This window comes from Marmota monax, unplaced genomic scaffold (assembly GCF_021218885.2).
Source record: "Marmota monax isolate L192 unplaced genomic scaffold, Marmota_monax_Labrador192_F-V1.1 WCK01_AAM20220418_F8-fsc00001, whole genome shotgun sequence".
Taxonomy (NCBI): Eukaryota; Metazoa; Chordata; class Mammalia; order Rodentia; family Sciuridae; genus Marmota; species Marmota monax.
In genome coordinates this window covers 27577428-27600000 of record NW_026693777.1, presented here as the reverse complement: position 1 = coordinate 27600000, position 22573 = coordinate 27577428, and the positions used below count along the sequence as shown (strand labels likewise).

The 22573-nt window shown below is 39.4% G+C and overlaps 1 protein-coding gene across 1 annotated transcript in view; it reads right to left on the bottom strand.

Annotated features, from left to right (window-relative positions):
• The window catches only part of Armh4 (armadillo like helical domain containing 4), a 128095-nt gene extending 106445 nt beyond the window's left edge, over window positions 1–21650 (bottom strand). The window contains exons 1-4 of the mRNA XM_046461820.2: window positions 21517–21650; window positions 10646–12046; window positions 6195–6431; window positions 3975–4178 (exon numbers count right to left, since the gene is read on the bottom strand). Of these exons, the coding sequence (XP_046317776.1) occupies window positions 3975–4178; window positions 6195–6431; window positions 10646–11990 (1786 nt within the window). The 5' untranslated portion in view covers window positions 11991–12046; window positions 21517–21650. The remainder of the gene's footprint in view (window positions 1–3974; window positions 4179–6194; window positions 6432–10645; window positions 12047–21516) is intronic.
• Window positions 21651–22573: the final 923 nt, after the last annotated feature.

Genomic DNA, 22573 nt, shown 5'->3' with positions numbered 1-22573 from the left:
AAAACACACCCAAACCTCTCCCACTCTACCAATTCACAGCACTCAGGTGGGTGTTCCAAAGGCAGAGCACATCTACCTTCAAAAACAGCTGGCAAACTCTTTGGAACCCTGTTATGTGTTGAATTGCACCCCCAAAAAAGATGTGCTCAAGTCCTGACCAGTAATAGCTGTGAACTGACCTTATTTGAAAACAGGGTCTTGGCAGATGTAATCAAGTTAAGATAAGGTCATTAGGGTGGACAGTAATCCAATGACTGATGTTCTTAGAAAAACTAGGGAAACTGGAACACAGACCCAGAGAGAAGATGGCTGTGGAAAGAGACAGGGTTATGCTGACACAGGATATGGAACATCTGGAGCTGCCAGAAGCTAGAAGAGACAAGGGCATATCCAACCCTAGAGGTTTTGGAGGGAGCATAGCCCTGCCTATCCCTAGATTCAGGAGTCTCCAGTCTTCAGACCTGCCCAAGAATAAATTTCTGTAATTTTTTAATTTTTTTTATTGCAGGGGGGCACATTACTAGGGATTGAACTCGGGGACACTCAACCACTGATCCACATCCCCAGCCCTATTTTTAATTTTATTTAGAGACAGGGTCTCACTGAGTTGCTTAACGCCTTGCCATTGCTGAGACTGTCTTTGAAACTCTCAATCCTCCTGCCTCAGCCTCCCAAGCTGCTGGGATTACAGGTGAGCACTAACATGCCCGGCAATTTCTTTTATTTTAAACCATCCTGTTTGTGCACTTTGTTATGGCAGCCCTGGGAAATTAGTCTACACTTTCAGTCATCATGTTGGAGAGATGGAAAGAAGACAGGGCAGCAAGTAGTTATAATTTTTAGACTGATTTGGACTGTTAATTTTATCTAGAGGATAAACAGGACAGTGGATTCAGAAATTTCCACAAAGGTTCTCTGTCCATGGGTGTCTGGTATCTAACAAGGGCATGTCCCCTTCCATATCCCATTGAGAAAAAATACTTCATTCGCTGAAAAAAATGTTCCTGGCCCCTAGTGGGAAGGAAGACATTAAGATAACATATAAAGAGATTAATGACATAATAAAACACACATCTTAAATGAAAGACTTCTATGTCCTTTGTCAACACATCACAGAGATTAAAACTTGAAAGGCAACTAAAGATAACTTGACATAAGTAATATTTTGTTCTGGATAAAAATAAACTCTCTTCCTCTGGATATAATCCTACAGTAGATTAAAATGCTTAAGCCCCTTGGGGCTGAGGATGTGGCTCAGTGGTACACTGCTTGCCTAGCTTGCATGAGGTCCTGGGTTTAATTCCAAGTACAGCAAAAAATAAATGTTTCACGCAGTCAACACCTCAAACTGTATTTATAACCCTGGACTAAGTGAAAAAAATACCAGTGTACAGTAGGGTTATCTGTTTAAATAAGTGCACTCTCTTCAGCTTTCCAAGCATTAGATTCACCAGTATAAATTAATTGTGATAATATTAATACAGACTAATTAAACATAAATTGCACACCCTGTACACCATTTAGAGAAAATTATGTGCTCTTTCCAAACGTTAAGCCCCACAATGTAGCAGGAAGAATAACTTTTAACCAAAAATGTCTTTCAGAAGCCTTGACAAGGATCATAATTTAGATCAAAAACTGACAAAATATGTTCTCAAAAAGAAGTTGAAATGGAACTGTGTAGAAGAAAAGAACTAAAGCCCCAGGACATCTTAGGCACATCAGGAAAATTCTAACATATTTCAATACAACTGCCATCATCTACTAAATTTAGAAAATCACTGCAGTTTCACAAGTATAGATTATTCATAAATATAATTTTTCCCTGTGATTTAATGAGCTCTGCCAACTAGAGCTGTCATCTTTAACTCAGGTTAATTTGAGGAAACCTGCTTTTTCCAGATGGCATCAAGGAGAGCAGACAGATATATGACACACTAAAATCAAAGTCAGATGGTATTTATCTTCATGTGGAGTGCAAGAGGCATTAGCCTCTGAGCCCGTTTTGGTCCATTTCTTAACTGAGTATTCTACAGTGGAATTCTCCACGCTTTTCTTAAAATGTCATATTTCTCTGTGAGCACATTACCAGTATTACCCTGAAAATCTGCAACAAAGTCTCCTGTAAACCTAGCTAAGCCACCTTTCCCACAGTAGATGACACATGTGTCATTACTACATCAAACATGTGGTTAATTTAGTGCCCTAGAGCTTACCTAACTAGTTTACCTATATGACAGTTCTCTGGGCATTTTACAACTCCAGCCAGGTATTGTTCACCTATCAAAATGCTGATTACAGTAATTACATCACTATGGTTTATATTTCTAATCTTGTGTGGTTGATGTGCTGTGTTCCAACTATCTTTTTCATGCTCAAAGCCAAAGTCTTGGAAAGTATAATTTGGCATGAAATTCTCAGTCTTAGTACATCAATAGCCTGCCTATTGGAGAAATAGGAGAATTGTTGTAGTATAGGTCTGGACTGTCCCCCAGTGTCTCATGTACTGCTGGGCATGGTGGCTTACACCTATATCCCCAGTGTCTCAGAAAGCTGAGGCAAGAGGATTGCAAGTTTGAGGCCAGCCTAGACAACTCAGTGAGATCTGTCTCAAAATCAAAAATAAAAACAGCCAAGGATGTAGCTCAGTGGTAGAAGCATTCCTGGTTTAAATCCCCAGAGACAAAAAAGAAGAAAAAAAAAAGTTCATGAATTAAAAGTCTAGTCCCCAACTGCTGGGGCTATTGGGAGGTGTTGGAAACTTTAGGAGGTGGGGTCTAGTTGGAAGAACAGGTCGCTGTGGCATGTCCTTGAAGGGTGTATCGTGTCCCTCCCCTCCCTGTCTTTTTCTCTTTCTGCTTCACAACTAACAAGAGATAAGCAGCTCTGCTCTGTCATGTGCTCCCCGCCATGATGTTCTCCCTCATCACAGGCCCATAGCAATTTGGCCAAGAGACCTCAGACTGAAATCTCTAAAACCATGAGCCATAAACATTTATTTCTCTAAGTGGATTTTCTTGGGAATATTATCACAAAGATAGAAAGCTGACTAATACAAGAATATACTTACCTATGAGGGCATAACCCAGCATCAACAGAACAATGTTGTTAAAAAACAACAGACAGAGGCTGGGGTTGTGGCTCAGTAGTAGAGCACTTGCCTGGCATGTGTGAGGCACTGGGTCCAATTCTCAGCACCACATATAAATAAATAAATAAAGGGTCCATCAACAACTAAAAATAAATAAATAAATAACACATGATCTTTAAAAAAAAATAGACAATAAAATTTCCATCCAAGGACATTTAGTGAGGAAATTCATCTTCTCCATTTAAACCAAGTATTCTTAATCCAGCCTAAAAATTGGATTCTTCTCAGGTACTCTTTTCAAATGTTGATGCCAGATCCTACCCTATGCCAATTTAACCTGAATCACTGTGAGAGAGACTCAAGCATTGACATTTATGAAAAGCCTCCAAGGTAATTCTAATGTTCAACAGCAGTTGTAAATCACTGATGTATACCTGAGATTGTAAACTTGTTCTGTAAAGAGCTACATTGTAAATGTTTTGGGCTTTCTGGGCCATTTAGTCTCTATAACAACTTCTTAATTCTGCTGCCATGATACAAAGTAGCCATAGACAACACATAAATAAATGAGCCTGACTGTGTTCTAATACAGCCTTACTTATTTATGAATGTCAAAATTTGAATTTTATATAACTTTTACATGTCACAAAATATTCTTCTTATTTTGATATTTTTTTCAATCATTTAAATATTTTTTAAACCATTCTTTGCTTACAGACCATACAAAAGCAGATAACAGGCCAGATTTGGCTAAGCCAGAGTCTACCAACTCCTGATCTGCCCTGCAGACTGAATACACTTCTACTTAATCTTTTCTCAAAAACATTTCCTCAGATGCTCACTCAATCCACCCTGAGAAAGATTCCATTCAAAACAGGGATACCTTCAGATTCAAGTTGGTCCAGGCCATATGAGGCAGCTGTATTAGTGCCACTAACGGATGGAACTGTTCTCTCAGATGATGCCTCCAAAGCAGGAAACGTTGGAGAAATGCTGGGTGCTTCCACCATTATTCCAGGGGGTGTCACCAGAGAGCCCAAAACTAGTGCCAGATCCTCACTCGGCCCAGTGACTGTGTCTGTTAGGTCTGCCAAACACAAGAGATAGGACATGACCCACAAGATGATCATCATGCATTATGGAAAATGTAAACATGTGCTTTCACCTTTTAGGCAAGAAATGATTAACAAAACCAATATCTCACACATAGTAAGTTCAGTATTTAGACCAGCTCCCCCTACCACTTCCTATAAATCCTACTGTCCACAGCAAACACTTTATCATCCAGGATAATACATTGCCTCAAATCAAAACTTCGTTTTTAAATTTTAAATCTTTCATCTATTCTATTGCAGGATTGTGCACAATCTATTAACAAAGGCAGAAAATTTAACAGAAATGTATTAAGATACACGATTGGATGAATAAACTGATAGATTTTCATGGTGGGATGTTATCCATCCTTGAAGAAAAGAACTGCAAGAAGAAGATATTAGTCACAGAATATTAAGTAAAAACTGTGAGCCCCAAAAGTTCATCTGTACAACAATTTTCTCTTATAAACTTAAAATCAACTTTTTTTCTAAAAATTTTGCTGGATGTGGTGGTGCACACCTGTAATCCCAACAACTCAGGAAGCTGTGGCAAGAGGATCACAAGTTCAGGGCCAGCCTCAGCAATTTAGCAAGACTTTGCCTCCAAATGGAAAATAAAAATGGCTGGGTTCAATCCCCAGCACCGCAAAAAAAAAAAAAAAAAAAATGCTGGGGATGTAGCTTAATGGTAAAGTGCCTCAGGGTTTAATCCCCAGTACCAAAAATAAATAAATAAACAATTTCTAAGATGTTTAAATGTTTACTTATAGAAGTAAATATAGATGCAATAAAATTGGGGGTGAGGGGAGAGAGTGGGGGCAATTATGAAAACAAGATTCAGGAAGACAGTTACCAGCCAGGAGAAGAACAAGTTGAGATGCAAAGAGTCACGGGGTTCCATGTAGATTATTGTCAAAGCCTTAGTTTTTTCGTTTTGTTTTATTTGCTTGCAGGTGGTGGACGAGTAGGAAGTAGGATTAAAATTATTTATTACATTGTTAAAAATAGTGCAATAAATACTTAAAAGTAAGCCTTACTTGGACCAACAATGAGACAGAGATCCATAAATGACAATTTTAAAATAATAATCATTGGGCTAGGGACATAGCTGAGTTGAAAGAATGCTTGCCTTGCATGCATAAGGCCCTGAGTTCAATCCTCAGCACCATAAAAATAAATAATAAATAAAATAACTGTTAAAATTTCCAAATGATTCTGATAATCAGCTAGATTTGAAAACTTCATTGCCCTTAAGAGATGAGAGCAGGGGCTGGGGTTGTGTAGCTCAGCAGTAGAGCGCTCACCTAGCACCTGTAAGGCCCTGGGTTCAGTCCTCAGCACCACATAAAAATAAATAAATAAAGGTACTATGTCCACCTACAGCTAAAAAATAAATATTGGCGCTGGGGATGTGGCTCAAGCGGTAGCGCGCTCGCCTGGCATGCGTGCGGCCCAGGTTCGATCCTCAGCACCACATACAAACAAGGATGTTGTGTCCGCCGAAAACTAAAAAATAAATATTAAAAAAATTCTAAAAAAAATAAATAAATAAAATAAATAAATAAATATTTAAAAAAAAGAGAGAGAGAGAGAGAGAGCATTTGGGAGCTATACAGAAAGCACTTTGTACACATTATCTCAAATCTACCAAATAACCTATAAGTAGGCACTATTGAGAAATGAACAAAACAATTCTTACAGAAGTTAAGAAACTGGCTTGAGTCCACAAATGCTAGTGACAGTCACACACAGGTCCTTGCTGTTTTCACCTTCCCCACCCGGGCTCCTAACAGCAGCCTTGCAGAAGAAGGAGACAGTTGTCAAGAGATCCAGCCTTCCAGGGACCCAGAGGTAAGCCACCAGGAGATTTTACTTGGAAATGAACCCTCTGTATTCTAGGCGGTGCCATATCTCTGCAAATAAAAAAGTTCACCCACCTTTCCAGGTGGGGTGTATGCATATATGCTGATGATGGAGTCAGCTGCCACATTCTGTTCCTTTTCACTTACCTTCTGCAGCAGGGGTAACTTTGGGAGACCAAGGAATGGCTGTGGTTGACACTGTAGTGGCCAGAGGCTCCCATTGTCTGGACAGCTGAGTAATATCAGGTACATCAGAGGCAAGAAGGGGGGACTCCTTGCCTTCCTCAGTCTCTTCACTGTCTCTGGTCACCTGCTCTTGTGTCACCAGGGATAAAGTGGCTTCTGGTTCTTGAGTAGCTGTTGTCATCTCTTGAGTGATGATGTCTTAAAAGGGGAGAAATATTTTAAAATAGGCTAAATTCCCATACCTTAAGCTCACTATGTAATTAATAAATTAGGGGGCAGGGAGACAGATAGATATTTCATAATTTGGAAAAACAAAGGAGAACTCAGAAATAAAAGACCAATGAATGAATGTTGTCACTGCTGCTGCTTTCAGGAATTGTGAATCAATTAAAGAAGAGATAGAGAAATTAATGTGAAAAACTATAATAAAATCCAAAACAAAGCAGGAAAATCAACAGCTGTGCTCCCTCCCAGCCACACTGGAATATTAACATAATTGTTTTTTTAAGAAACAAATTATACAGAACTAAATTACACTAAAAAATTCTCAGAAGCATTTGTGTATATTAATTTTCACATTTGCATTTCTGAAAGGGAAAGGGAAGTCAGCCTTTTAAAATAAAGGAATAATATTACAATAACTCATGTTTACTGAGTTTCTATTATGAGCCACACACACAGTAATAAGTGAGAGGGGTGCATTGTCTTATGTTTTCCTCCCATATGTACTAAGGGGGGGGTGGATATAACACTATTCTCTGGAAGCTGTAATAACATAGGTCAAAACACGGGCTAATCAGTTTACCTAGGTCTGAATTCTCACTTAGTCACTTACTAGCTGTGATCCTAATCACATACTTAACATCTCGACCTTGAGTTTACTCAACTGTAAAGTGAGAATAACAATAGTATCTATCTCATAGAGTTGTTACAAAGATTAAATTAGATTTAATCTTTGTAAAACACAAGAATGTCAAAATGCATAGCATCTTAACAAGCAATAAAAAATGTATTTATTCAATAAATACCATCTAAATTGCCCCAATTTACAGAACAACTTAAGTTTGAAAAAGCTAAGGAAGCTACCTGCGGTTACACAGCCAGCCCTCTTAACCACTGTGTGAATTATGCCCAAGGAATGAAATGGAGTGGCCACTGCAGAATATTTGTATTTGCTTTTAGATTCAAAAAGGGAATGAAACAGAGATATAGAATGAGCCATTATCTGTCACAGGTCCACCTTCTTTACAATGTTGCATTTTCCTTAAATACATAATTAAAGACTATCTATAAGGACAAAGACTTGCTATCTTCTTAGGGAGAGTCTATGCTGGAGATTTCAACTACTTAGCATCTACTTAATTTCTAATTGTCTTAATTTCTTATTGTCTCTTTCTTAAAATACTTGTTCTAAATAAATATCATATTAACAAGTTCAATAAGTTGTACATGAAAAAACAACATTATAGGTGTAGCCAAAAAAAGTTTTCATTAATGACATCATGCTATATCTCATTACCTTAATTTAAAAAAAAAATAAACAATTTATTTGCTTTAAAACAGTGTATGCTTTTAGGTAAAAGTCCTTCCTTTCTTTGGTACCATCCAATTTGGACTATTTTTTCTTTTTAATTCTAGATATTTTTACTCTTGATAGAACTGATTATGGAATAAAGGAATTGAGTTAGCTCTTATTTGAGTTTTGAATCTGCTCTTTATACCATTGTTTAAGATTTTTCCTTCTTCTCTCTTGTTCCACTAAGACTGTGCATCTCCTGACAGCCAGGAGTCATTGCCCTTTGGTATCTCCAGCACCTAGGACAATGCTCTGTTTGCCACAAGAAAAACAATAATATAGTTTTGTCAATTTAGGTAGCATGTGTTCTCCCCATAGTCCTCAATTTTGAACACATAATGAACATTTTGGAGAACATGTAAAAAATACATCTAAAGCCTATGTTCATAGTTGTTTTCATTTTGTTTTGTTTTATTGTTTTTGTTTTGGGTACTAGGGATTGCACCCAGGGGCACTCAACCACTGAGCCACGTCTCCAGCCCATGTTTTCATATATTTTATTTTGAGATAGGGTCTCACTAAGTTGCTTAAGGCCTCGATAAGTTTCAGAGGCTGGCTTTGAACTCATGATCCTCCAGCCTTAGCCTCACAAGCCACTAGGATTACAGGCACTGTAGCACCATGCCTGGCTCTATGTCCATAGTTTTATGGAAGAACAAGAATGTCAAAATGCATAGCATCTTAACAAGTAACAACTGCTGAAGAAGAGAACCAGAAATAGGAATGGAACTTTCAACAGTAATAGGAATTTCTCAACATCTCCCACTCCTGCTACTTACTGTAGAGAAAAAAAAAAGAATATAATACTCACTATAGAATATTTTTTAAACCTTATCTCCTGTTGAACCAGCTGAACCTGAGGACTGACTATAATCCCAAAGTACTCATCTCTTAATCATGTCCAAAACACCAAGGAATCACTGCATATCCTGAAAAAGATAATGTCTTCAGTGATTTTGGGGCCCTAAAGTGATTGGCATTTGGATTATTTCCTTCAGAAAAAAAAAACACTTATAATCTTCAGAAAACAGAAAAAAAAATTCGTTATTCTATAACCACTGCTGTGCATAATAGCAACTTTCATATTCTCTAACTCTGAGACACCAAGAAAATTAAGGGAATTGACTGTTCCTCTCTCTTCAAAGAACATGGAAAAACTGTTTGATTTGGACAAGATAAGCAATCAAATCTAATGATCCCAGTCTGAATGGGTCTCTATTTATCTAGCCATTGAACTTATGCTTATTGAACACCTACAATTGGCCAAGTATAATGCTCTACTCTGGGAATAAAAAAAAAGTTGCCTGTTAAAAGGTTGTAGTTAAGTGAAGTGGTTATAACCAAGGAACATATTCAATAACCAAAATGATCAGATAATTATCAAATCCATTTTACTTTTTAGCCTCTATCTACAGAAGATAATACAAGGCTGGTATATAAGAATCATGGATTCAGTTGCACAATGTATAATCTGGGACTGACTTAATGCTCCAGAAACATTTTATACATGTTACAGAGAATTAATGTTCTTGTTCGGTCATATCAAATATCTTCATGGTTATGTGAACCCAACTCTCTTAACATCACTAAAAAGTCCATTACAAGACATTTTTTGGAAGTTTCTATGAAAACTTATAGTATGCCAGTTCTTTCAGTCTTGAAAAAAAATGAATTAGAAAAATAAAATTAAATCTTCCTTTTATCACTTATCAAATGATCTATCATTTTAATTAAATCCCAATAACACTTTGTAAAACATATTAAAAATTTGATATTTTCCACTAATTGAGCTACTTGGCTCAAGTAAAACATTGTACATGTTCAAAAATAATTTGAAATAGCAAATGCATTCGATGCTAAGCTTCTCCTTCCCAACACTATTATCTGACTAATTACACATAATAAAAGAAAAACATTGCCCATCAAAAACAAACATAAGGCTTGTCAGCTTGTCATAGTCACAGATGAAAAGGCCAAAAAAAAGTAGGTAATGTGGAATCAAGTCAGCAGATGATCAATGTGCCCCCACCCCACTTATTTCTGGATGATTTATTTGTGGGTAAATAAAGTCAGAGGACTCATAAGGTTAAAACTATGAGATAAATACTTACCTAAAGATTTTTTGTAAGAAATATCAGAGATGCAAATACATTTACAACAATGAGTACATAAATATCTACATTATTACACTATTTAAGTATATAGTTAACATTTTCACATTTTCTTGTATATTTATACATTTCACTGTAAAATGTTAGGAAACTATCCATCTATATCAGGGTTTCTCAATCTCAATGCTATGAATATATTGCCTTGAATGCTTCCTTATTGAGGGTGGGGGTGCTGTACTAAAGGATGTTTCTGCAACAACTTTGACCTCTATCCACTAAACGCCAGTAGCAACCCTCAGTTATAAAAACTGAAAAAGTCTCCAAACATTGCTAAATGTCCCATTGGGCAGGAAGTAGGGGTGGGGGTGGGCAAAGTTATCCCCAGTTATAGACCCCTGGTCTATCCATAATGCAGGGGTTATAGTTTGGTGTAATCTCCACCACATTGGTTTGATGTGAATACTTTAGCTATTCATTAAAACTTTAATAATCTATTTCTAAATTGCCATTAAAAATAAAACCACGGCTGGGGTTGTGGCTCAGCAGTAGAATGCTCACCTAGCACATGCAAGGCCCTGGGTTCTATCCTCAGCACCACAAAAAATAAAATAAAATAAAAGTATTGTGTCCAACTACAACAAAAAATAAATATTAAAAAAAATAAAACCAAATTGAAAGATTTCCAAATTAAACAAAGTTTGTTTGTTTCTTTTTCTTTCTTTTACCTTTCAATGTATTTCCCAACAGCTGATATGCCTCAGACTCATATTCTGAGATGGACACAGTAGTCTCTGACAAAAACATGGCACTGTTTTCCTTGGTGGATTCCTCGAAACCTCCCATATTTTGGAACATGTGCACAGAGAAAACTTCGGAATCTTCCATCAGACCTATGGGAGTGAAGGAACTTTGATCCATGAAGGTGGGTGACTTCTTCTCCCCCTGCGCTATTAGCAGGGCTGTCCCCATGTCTGTTTCCTCTTCAGGCAGCCCCGGAGACACTTCTGCAGCCTCTGTCAAGGGCTGACCCTCTTCCATCCCCTCATGGCTCTCTGTCTGCAAGGGCTCCATTCTCACCTGAGTGTCTGTATTGTCTTCCAGCATTGGGGTCCGTATCTGGCTTACACTCTCCAGCTTGGTATCATCCCACTCATCACTTAAGATAGAGGCAGCTGGAAAAGCTCTGCTGACACTTTCTGTGACTTCTGGGGCTCCCAGAAGGCTATCCGTTTCTGAACCAACACTCAGGGCATACTCAGAAGTCACCAGCAAGTGCTCGGTGGCAGTAGCCTGGGTATGATCAGCTGTCTTCTGCAGGAGCTTCTCCCCATCCAGCAGAAGGCTTCCAGACTCAGCACCAGGAAAAGAAGTGGTTCTCTGATCCATGTCTGCTTCAAATTTCTCTGTTCTTGGATTGGTGGTTAGCATTTCTTTAGCATTCTTAAGGGATGAAGGTGAATCCCCGAGACTAACTCCATCCTGATTTTCAGTTGTAAACAGTTGATGGTTCACATATTTCACAAAACCTGGTGTTGCTTCTGTGGTCCCTTCTGCAATGGGCTGAATGCTGGTACTGCTAAAGGGTTCCTCCTTCTTGCCAGTATTCAGTGAAGCAGTCTCAGTGTTAGGGACAGTTAACATGATCTTGGAAAGTCTGCTTTCAGGAGACATTTTCTCCGGCTGGCTGGAACCAAACACTTGGTCACCTGCTGGGACCACTGGTTCAGTGACAGTGGAAAGACCAGGGCTGTTAGGCTGCTGGAGTCCAGTTCCTGTGGGATGGGTTTCTTTGTTAAATAAGAGTACTTCATTTACTGGCACTGCTGATGGTCCTGTTGACACTACCATTTGATCTTCTTCAGAGAACACCAGTTGAGGAGTCTGTTTTGGAGTAATGGAGGAGTTTTCTAGGTCATCTGTGTTCATCCTCTCAGGCTGCCAGTCTTCTGCATGAACATGTACCAACTCCCTTCTTTCCATTTTGGGGAAGGCCAGACATTGTGTGGCAAAGTTGAGAAAAAGAAGGCTACAGAAAGCCAGAAAAATGCTCAGTACAATTGGTCTGCTCATAGTGAAAGAGAAATGTGCCTTAAATTGGTAGAGTTGACAATTCCAGTAATTGAGTCCTGCAGAAAAATAAAGCATATCAAACTGTCATATAAATATATTTTGTAAATAAGTCCCTTTAACTTAAACCATAAGTAAAATAATGCTTAACTTCACACACAGAGAAGGTATGTAAGAGAGGGCTGTTCTATTTCTTTGTACCCTTGGGACATGGATAACCCAGTTCATTTTTCCCTGCTGAATTCTGTAGCTCATTTAACTTGAAGCTCCCTAGAAAAAAAGTACACACAGTTCAAGAATTAAGTTCATTGTTTCTCAAACACCTACTTGAAATAAACTACCCTTGAAGTCACATTTGCAATATCTTATCCTAATCCTCTAAAAATCATGTAGTCAAATGACTCAGAAAAAGCAATATGTCCAGGATGTATAAAGTAAATGTTACACATTCATTCATAGAACTTTTTAAGTGTTGCCATTGTTGGATTGTTTGTGTCTCCCACCCCCAAATTAATATGGTGAAATCTAATCATCTTTGGGAAGTCCTAAGATCATGAAGGCAGCCCTGATGAATAGCCCTGGTGCCATTACAAAAGAGTCTCCAGTCACCCCCTCATCTCTTCCCCCATGTGACAACACATGAAAAGGTACCTTCAATGGGCCAGTCCCTCTACCTATACATCAAACCTGCTGGTGCTTTGATCTTGAACTTCACAGCCTCCCGAACTACGAGAAATCAGTTTGGGGCTTGGGGTTTTGTTTTGATGCTGGGAATTGAATATAAGCTCCCAGCTTATGGTATTTTGTTATAGCAGTACAAATGGGCTAAGACAAGTATGTTTTAAAACCTGTAAAATATCATAATAAAAAGCTGGATATTAGTTGCTTTCAAGAATTTAAAGAAACATTTAGATGATTTTCAATTAAAATACCCTTAAAATGCTAAATCACTTCTTGCTCTCTGAAACAACTATAAAAATTATAGCAAAAACTTCATATTTCAAAATTTGTAAGGTAGAAAAAAAATACAATAAATAAGCAATGTAAATAAATGTATTTTTAGAAAAAAAATACATTTTAAAATTAGCCATCTTACTGAATAACCATTACTGCAAGATTTACTGTATCTTTCAAATAAACTATTCATATTCTTGCTACAACTAAAACTATCTTCAAACTGCTAATTTCCCCCCAAAACATAAGGGTTCTCATTCTTGTCATCTATTTTTGCTGAGTAGGGCCCCTTCTCTTCCCATCATTGGAAAATTCTCAAATGTTGATCCCCCAGCATGACAAAAAAGAAAAAAGAAAAAAAAAAAACTCAAAGATACTACAAGTTTTCTAGAAAAGTAAACCTAAGAATTGAAATTCTGAAGTAAAAACCTTGTCTTTACAAAAGCTACACTTTGCTTTCTTTCATGTCTAATCATTAAACTCTCTAAGTTAAGCTCATGATGTGCACTTGTGAAAGACATTCACATTTTCATGGGCCTTATCCCCTTTAGGATTTCAAAGCTTTCTCACGTTATCCCGTTGAGTCTGAAAGGTCCGTTGAGTCTGAAAGGTCCTTTTAAGATGGAAAAAAGGTCAAGTGCTCAGGGCATGATCTAGACAGCAAAGACCAAAAGAAGGCTGAATTTTTTATATATATATGAGAAAAAAGGAATCCATGAATTCAGAGCTGAGCTTTCGCAACCACCTGAATAGCCATCTGGGAGCCCCGGGTCTTCTAGCACCAACAAGCTTTCTTGAGAGATCTTTAGCCAGAACCACCCAGCTATGCTACTCTCAAATTCTTGGTGCACAGAAACGGTATGAAAGGATAAAGAGTTGTTGCTTATTCCACTAAATTTGGGGATAGTTTGCCACACAGAAATCTTGAATCCAGTGTTTGGGGGAAATATGGGAAAAGAATGGTCATGAGTTGTCATGGTGTCACATGAAATAAAAGGAAAAGCTTATCAAGGATCATGAAGTCAACATTAAAAGAAAACTGAAGCCAGAGGTAACTAGGAGAAACAGAATCCACAGGTGGTGAGAAGGATGCTGTTTCTCCAGAGATAGAATAGGGGTTTGAAACAATTTTACTTTATATACAGGTAGCTAGGATTTTTTTTTTTTTTTTGGCATGGGGGATTGAACCCAGAGGATTTTTTTTTTAACCACTGAATCACATTCCCAGCTCTTTGTATTTTTTTTTTTTTGAAATAGGGTCTCGCTAAGTTGCTTAGGATTTCTCTAATCATGTAGTCAAATGAGGTTGGCCTCAAACTTCAATCCCCGTGCCTCAGCCTCCCAAACTGCTGCGATTACAGACATGCACCCCGATGCCCGGTGCTAGTATCATTTTAAAAGGAGAAAATGTGGGAAAAAATAATTGAGAAAGAAGGAATAGCATGTGCCAAGGCAAGTCAGTATATTTTAGATGAGCCAGAAGGCATCTCAGTTCATAGTCAGGTAACAGATCTCTGTAGTGTTTGCCGCACTGCCTTTACTTTTCTTCCTTAAAAGGAAAACATTTGAGAGAGCTGTGAAGCATGTGTGTTCACAGCAAAAGAAACTACACCTTTGAATGTCTGTACAGACAAGATGAACTATGGAACTGTACAGTCCATTTCAATCCAGCGCAGTGACGCACACCTGTAATCCCAGCTACTTGGGAGGCTGAATAGGAAGATGGCAAGTTCAAGACCAGCCTGGGTGATTTAGCAAAAGCCTCAGCAACTTAGTGGGTCCTGTCTCAAAATAAAAAATACAAAGGCCTAGGGATGCAAATAAGTGGTAAAGTGCCCATAGTTCAATCCCATTACCAAAAAAAAAAAAAAAAAAAAAAAAAATCTCTCTAGTTAATTTTAGCTCTATTGAGACATCTTTTTGTTTCTGAACAAATACTTTGCTCATTCAATAAAATCTTGCTAAACATCCCAAAACATCACAGGTGTGGCCTAAAAGTTTGTTCAACATGATCCTGGGATTCTGTATAAAAACCTGAAAAGGGGGCTGGGGTTGTGGCTCAGTTGTAGAGCACTTGCCTAGCATGTGTGAGACACTGGGTTCAATTCTCAGCATGGCATATAAATAAATAAAATAAAGATCCATTGACAGCTAAATAATATTAAAAAAAACTGAAAAAAAACAGACCATCATGAAGTTTAGATGAACATAGACTGGCATCAGAACAATGATTTCTGAATTTTAGCCTTCTTGTTTTAAAAACTTGCCATATGTGATCCTGGACAAGTAACTTCAGCTTCTCCTCCAAAAACAACCAGGAGCTAAGCAAAAAAAATCTTTGAAATCTCCTCTACCCTCATGATTCTATTTTCATAGCTATATGACATAAAATGGAAATACAAATATTTCCCCAATTCTGCCATCCAGGAGGTAAGACAACCACATGACTGAGCAGGTGGTGCACATTTTATGTTTTGCAGTCATATGGGCTGAGAGAAGAATTTTATGAATAAATCAGATTGAGGGAAAAGGGAACAAAGAATAAGCTTTAATATAGCCCCAATTGCCTTTCCAGAAGAGAATTTTTCTTCAAGGTCTTATTGTCATCTACATCTTGAGTTTCAGGAGTTTTGTGTAAAGGGAATTCTGCCATGGCTCTAAAAGACTTTCCTTCTGTGATTAAGTGCCGGCCACCTGCTTTCTAAATCCAATTACAGCGGAAAAAGTGAGGGTGAACCACAAGCCTTTTCTAGCTATGTATTGAGGCCATATGCTCCTTCTCCCCACTATTCAAAGCATTGCCTGAACTTTAAAAGGAGAAAAGACAGCCTGTAGGAACGACAGAAAGAGACACATCTGCAACTCAGATAAATTGGCAGATGACCTTCAAGCTCCAGGTCTTTCTTCATCTTTCGAGGCCCAGTGCAAGTTCACCTAGCCACTCTCACGAGTTTGGAATCCCACAATAGAAACTGCATGACATTAGAAAACAAATAGGAAAAGAATGACCATTGTCATTTCAGTGACAATAAACCTCAACCTAAATAACCATCTGCAACCATATTTTTCTTTTTTGCAGAATGCTTAAACCTTATGTGGCCAAGTGCCCAGCACAGAGGAAATGCTTAGTAAATATTGGCTGAACAAACAGATGAATGTCTAGAGCCCACTTCGCTGCGAGAGGTGGAAAGAGGGAAGATTTCATTGCTTATTTGAATTCTGTGTCTTAAATTAACTTAGTCATAAGAATATTTAACAAGCAAGCAAAAAGAACACTTTTCTTTCTTTTCCTTCATGCTGTGTCTTTGGATGCTGCTTTCTCTTCCCTCTCTCTGTCAAAGCAAATTAATTCAGATAAATAAACTCAAACCAAGTTTCTGATAGTGGATATTAGCTTCAAATAGCTTTTAAAAGCATCCCCTTCAGAGCAAGTCAGTAGCACTGTGTCTGTCATTCCCTATCAAGGTATCCTAATGGCTTGGCAGGCCTTGAACAATTTATTGCATTTTGCCACCAGTGGGCAGATAAGCTCTCTGTCAAGCGTTATCTTTGACAATCTTAAACAGATACAGTCCAGAGTCTGTTTCTTTGTCAAGTCCAGGCATATTCAAGTTTCAAAGACAAATGAAAGACGACATTAAAAAAAAAAAATACAGTCTTAGCCTTGGACTTATTCAGATTTTCTAAATACTTGATCAGTGTTTTTCCAACTGAAATGGATAACGCTATATCAGTATGCTACCAAACTAAAGACACAAAGGGGAAAACAGCATGTTGAACCATTCTCATCACTGATGACAAAGCTACTCTCTCCAAGGTAAACCGAGTTTCATGTATAATATATAAGGCACATGAATACTGCCTTAAGGGTTCTCAGGATGCAGGAGGGCTGTACAGTAAACTGGTGACAATCTGCTTTTCCTTTCTTATGATAAAACAAATATTGTAAATAGCTGCTGTGGGGTGAGGAAAGATACCTAATCTGATTTTCATTGTTAGGAAAGATAGTAGGGATAAATGCAAGCTTTGCTACCTTCAAATATTTGAGGCCATATTCTCCTTCTCCACGCAATTCAAAGCAAAGCCTGAACTGTAAAAGAACTAGAAAAGACAGTCTGTAGGGACAGCAGTAGAAACACATCTACAACTCTGATATACCGACAGATGACCTTCAAGTTCCAGCTCTTTCTTCTTCTTTCAGAGACAGCATCGACTTGAATGCCACCTCAAACATAACCATCTTCTTTATCTGAACTTTGCTGTCAGCTTGAACTCCTCTTTTACATTTTCGATTCACAACTTCTGTGAGTCCTTCCCCCATAATGTCTCTTGGAATCATCCCTTCGAGTCACCTCATTGGATTGTCATTAACTTAATTGCATCTTAATGGGTGACCATGTCCACACTCTCTCCTCTCTTAACCATTTTATACAGTCCAGATGGTTTATTCTTCAGAATAAAAATGACAATAATCAATCAAAATGACTACCCTTTGACAGATGCCATGGGCCAGTGTTAGACCTGACTATGGAAATCATTTAATCCTTACAACAACCTGATAAGGTAGGTACTACCATGATCTCCCATTTTTTTAGATGATAAATCTGCAGGCACAGAGCATAATTCACTTAAGTGATAGCGTCTGTTTTTGATCTTTTGGATTCCGTCAGACTTCAAGGTCCCTGCTTTTACCACCTCAACTCGCTGCCTTCCCAAAACACATCATATAATATCCCCAAACTTACAATTCCCAAATACCATATCTATCAAATAAATTTCACACCACCAGTGCCAAGTACAAGTACCATCCCCAGCCAGGTACAGTCCCCTCTTAAATGCCACACTCAGTTCAGGCTCCTAAACTTTGCTCATACCACTACATTAGCCCCAACACCCCTTTTTCTTCTTTACCTCGAATATGCAAACCCTTGCCCCCAACAGAACTGCTGTCACAAAAATGCCCGGTGCATTCTCTTCCCACCTTCTCCCCGCTCCTCTACCACAAATCATCAAGTCTTGTCACCTCAAATAAGATTGTGTTCCTTCCACGTAAACACCCATCTCTGAGCTTCCTCTGTTAGCCCTATAATTATTAACAATGGTAGGTAGAGAGAGGAGGTATTCAATAAATATTTGCTGGCCTAGTGAATATAAATAATCATTAAAGGATGGGAAAACAAATGTTCAGAGTGTCTATGTTGTATGGTAAGACTGTCAATAACATTTCATGGTCTAACCTTCTGTAACTGTTTCGTTCAACACATGATTGATTTTGGTTATTTATTGAATGTGTCATTTTAATGACAGCAATAATTTGTATATTCTAATTTTCTGCTGTATTTTAGGTTTTCAGAGTTTACTTCTCTCTCACACATACACACACACACAACACACAACACACACACACACACACAATAGATCAGCAGTCTCAGGCAACAAGTCTCAGAGCTTCAGATGAACTTGCTTTTCAATTACCACCACACCTTTCAAAACCCAATCAGAGATTCTTTGACGAGGAAAAAGAACACTCCTCTCCTTGGCTGGTGTCTTAATAATCTTTCCCATTTGTCCTTTTCTTGATTCTCAATGATCCCTTTGTCACTGCCGTATCTTGTCTTGTTTTAATCCTAAGATTCTCATTGCCAATACTATTCCATTTGTCTAAACCTGAACTTATCAAGACTGTAAACCCTATAAACCCAGCTGTGGCACATGGCATTAAGACACCACTCTCTGATTCACCATGCTATTGACAACTGTCACTGGTCTATTATAATGGCTCTAAGATCTGGGCTGCAACCATCCTTCACTATAAATTAAATAGCTGGAATGACAGATGATCCTTTCAGCAGCATTTTCCATCACAGTGGAAGAGGGAAAATGGAGTAACCACAAAGAAAATATGGTCCCCCAGGAGGAAAGCAGAGAAGTATGCTTGGTTCAACACCAACAAAGTGCTTTCCCCTCCCTACAGAACACAGCTAAGTTCTCCAAATTGTGCCCACCAGCTTTAGTCTCTATAGTTTAACTATGTAAATAAATGAAGGTGTCCATGCTTAATTACCCCTACAACATTATCCTCTCTGTGTCAAAAGAAGCAGGACTTGAAGGTATTAAAAAAAAAAAAATAGGCTTCAAGTTCCAGCTTTACCTTAGGCAAATCACTAAAGCTCAATTTTCTTGTGATAAAAATAGAGATAATAATGCTCATGCTAAACAATAATAATAATGCTCATTCTATTTGCTTCAAAGAGTTAAGGGCAAAACAAAAAAATGAGAATAGACATGAAAGCAGTTTGAAAAAAATAAGTATGCAATATTAACGATGTTACTGTGGTGCTGATATGCATGCCCCTCAAAATACAGAAATGTGAGCATAACATAAAATGTGACTCCATAACATCAGTCCCAAATGTAATATCCATTTTTCCACTAGATATTTCCATAGAGCTTCCCTTTTCAGCTTTTCACATAGATGAAGTGACCTAAGAGTCTTTGGTGTCTACAGAATCCTGTCCTGATTGAGACTGATCAGTAAACTGCTATCTATCCACCACCGAGTTCTTTTCAATGACCCAATTTGACACTTTATTTTTGTTCTTTGTGGTTCACAAACCTCATTTGCTTGGCAAGATCTCTAAGCACTAGTTGGCATTTAAAGGGAAGCTGAAACTAGATTCATATACTTTTCTTATAATTTCCAAGTAAACACAATATAGAAAAAATAGAATTGACCAAGATGTTAGAGAATGAATTTTTATCTTACAGATTAAACTCAGATGTCCTCTCATCAGCCTGCTTACTTATGTGGAAATAAATAAAATTTGATTAACAAAAATATAATGCCATACACAACTTTTCAAGCAAACATCTTCTGAATAAAGAGTGAAGGACACCTTTAAAGAGTAAAATTTTCCCATAACATACAAGCCCAGATTTTTCATTTTGGTTCTGTAATACCAAATTATGATACTACAAAAATCTATCAGGAAACACGGGGAATACATGGTAAGAAGCCTTCCCTGAAAACAAAGACAAATCCACGTCTCCCTAATTGGCTCTGTTGCTGTAGCTACCTTAGACTTGGTGAGCCTTGGGAGTTTTGTGTATTAAAAAAAAAAAAAAAGCAATCAATATCAAGTCTGCTTCATGAGAGCTTGGCTTATTATTACGGCAAATATAACAAACCCTACTTTAATCAGAAGAGCAAGTCTGGCTACCCTTAAATGTCTACTAGGTTTAAAAAATGGTGCAATATTCTGATACTGTGAACCCTCACCAGTTTTGAGTCTTTTGATAGATGTTCAAGTACGGTTCTGCCGGCAAGTGTGTAGAAAGAAGCCAGCCAGTGACTTGAAGATGCTTGGCTGAAGGAGACTCCCAGCAGCCCAACAGTCTCACTTATGATCAAGGAAATCCACAAAAAGAAGGGGGAGGCATGCGAATTCTACCATGCAACTTGCTCCTCAGAGAAGAATCCTTCAGAGCAGTTCTATGAATGGTTTTGTGAGCCACTCCTCATTCCCCGATACGTTTCAAACTAAAACTTCCAAAGAAAGGAGGCAGACACTTTAAAGCAACTTTCTGTTTTCTTGCACATTTGTTCTGCACTGAAATTAGGTACCAAGATCCCGACAGATGCTAAGAGTCGGCTTGGAAATGCAAAAAGAGTTTCTCATCTTGGAGAACCCCAAACTCTAGAGGGTCCTATGTTTGACTGCTTTCTTCGCTAACCAGTGTTCTACACGTTTGGAATCTGTACAGGTCGGGTCCTGTAAGTGACCTAGACGCACATGCGATATCTGGTCATCTCCGGGCAGCACCTCTCAACCATTCCAGAGTCTCAAGAGGCACAGACTCCTCTCCTCCAAGTCTAACCCTCAGGCCCCCTTCTTAATTAAATGACCTTTCCAGGGAGCATCCTCCAGCCGTGTACTAAGCAAGGAAGTGGTGACTGAGCAAGGAAGCTCCATGACATCCCTGCACTAAACACTCAACTGTTTGTTTTCTGCAAAGTGGCAGGGCATATTTCACATTTCGGTGGCCACCACAGCCCCCAATCCTTCCTCGAGTTGGGCTCTGAGTGGCACGGGCTACACTGAGATCGATGCTTTGAAAGGCGTAAACCGTAGTCTTCGAGAACTTCCAACGAGGTAGAATTGCGAGGGGAGAGAGAGAGAGAGAGAGAGAGAGAGAGAGAGAGAGAGAGAGAGAGAAGAGGGGGGAAAGCCCACACAAAAGCAGCCAGTCTGTAAGCTCCGCCAGCACAAAGGCCCGTTCGCTGGTGCGCAGCCGGGAGGCTGGGCTGGAGCAAGGAGTGCGGTGAGTCCTCCGAGGCCTGCACGCCGCGCCCGAAGCACTTGGAGCTGCCCCCTAGCACCCAGTGCCCCGGCACCGCGTTCCGGCAGGGGCGCAGGGCGCACGCCTGGCGCGCCTCAGCTGCACAACTCCCGGGACTACACCGCTCCCAGAGCGACCCCGCGCCGCCCCAGGCTCCGGTTCAGCTCGATCCCTGCCCCGGCGCCACGTCTGCAGTCGCGGCTTCCCGAGTGGCACAAGCCGGGCCCGTCCTCACCTGTGCGCTTTCAGCCAAGCAGCGCGCGGAGGAGAGCGGCGGCACTGGCGCTTTGCATCCCCGCCGCGGCCCCTGCAGCGGCGGCGACTCCCTCCGCTGTCTGGGACGCCAGGGGGAGGGCGTTTCGCTTCGTTCCTTATTCATAAGGCCGCGGCTACGGCTGGGGATTGGGCGGCGGATAGGTGTGCCCGCCCCAGCTCTGCTAGCTGTGACACCCGATGCCTCGCCCCACGCCCCTCCGGCGCCCACTTCCCCCCCCTCTGTTCCCTCGCGGGGGCGGCTCCGGCTCTAGTCCCGGCGCCAGGACTCCCCCGGAGACCCCCTACCCAGGCTGCGAACGGGCTTCTCCAGGTACCTACAGGAAAAAACACAACATTTTCTCAAGAACCCGAATTTCTCTGGCCCTTGATTAAGGCAAGAGGCGCAAATGGGAGGCTGTAGAGCGTTCTTTGTAAGAACTGTGTGTCTTAGTCATGCCCCTTGCAGTAACTCTACACGAAATGTTTCCTTCTCAATCACTCAAAGAAAAAGTTGAAAGCAGGTGCTAATAAGAAGTAGGGTTTATTGAGCCACTACTCCTACCAGGCACAAGACTAGGTGCTTCATTCATTACTGTTTAATCTGCACAAGTAAATATTGTAATACCCACTTAACAGGGGAGAAAGTTGAGGCTAAAGACGGTGTAATTTATTCAAGGTCTGATGGCAAGTGTGGTCACAATTCATGACTTCCATTCTTGAGTCATACAGGACTCAATTTGCTTTTTCTATATCTCCTAATCATGAGGGCAAAGAGGTATTAGGAATCTAAAATAGCCCATTCTAGAACAACCCCACAGGGTTTTACATCATCTCTTGTCTTTATTAACTCACTGCTTTATAATGCCTTAGTCGCATATACTTATTCGTAAACACTTTGAAGTCAGAGATTTCTTGTTCATATTTGGCTCCTACAGTTAACGGTACACAGGTATGCACTGTTATCCGTTCCACCTCTCTTCAGACTATATTAGTTTTTGTTTTTTTTTTTATTTCCAGAAAGGAAGTCAGCAAAGAGT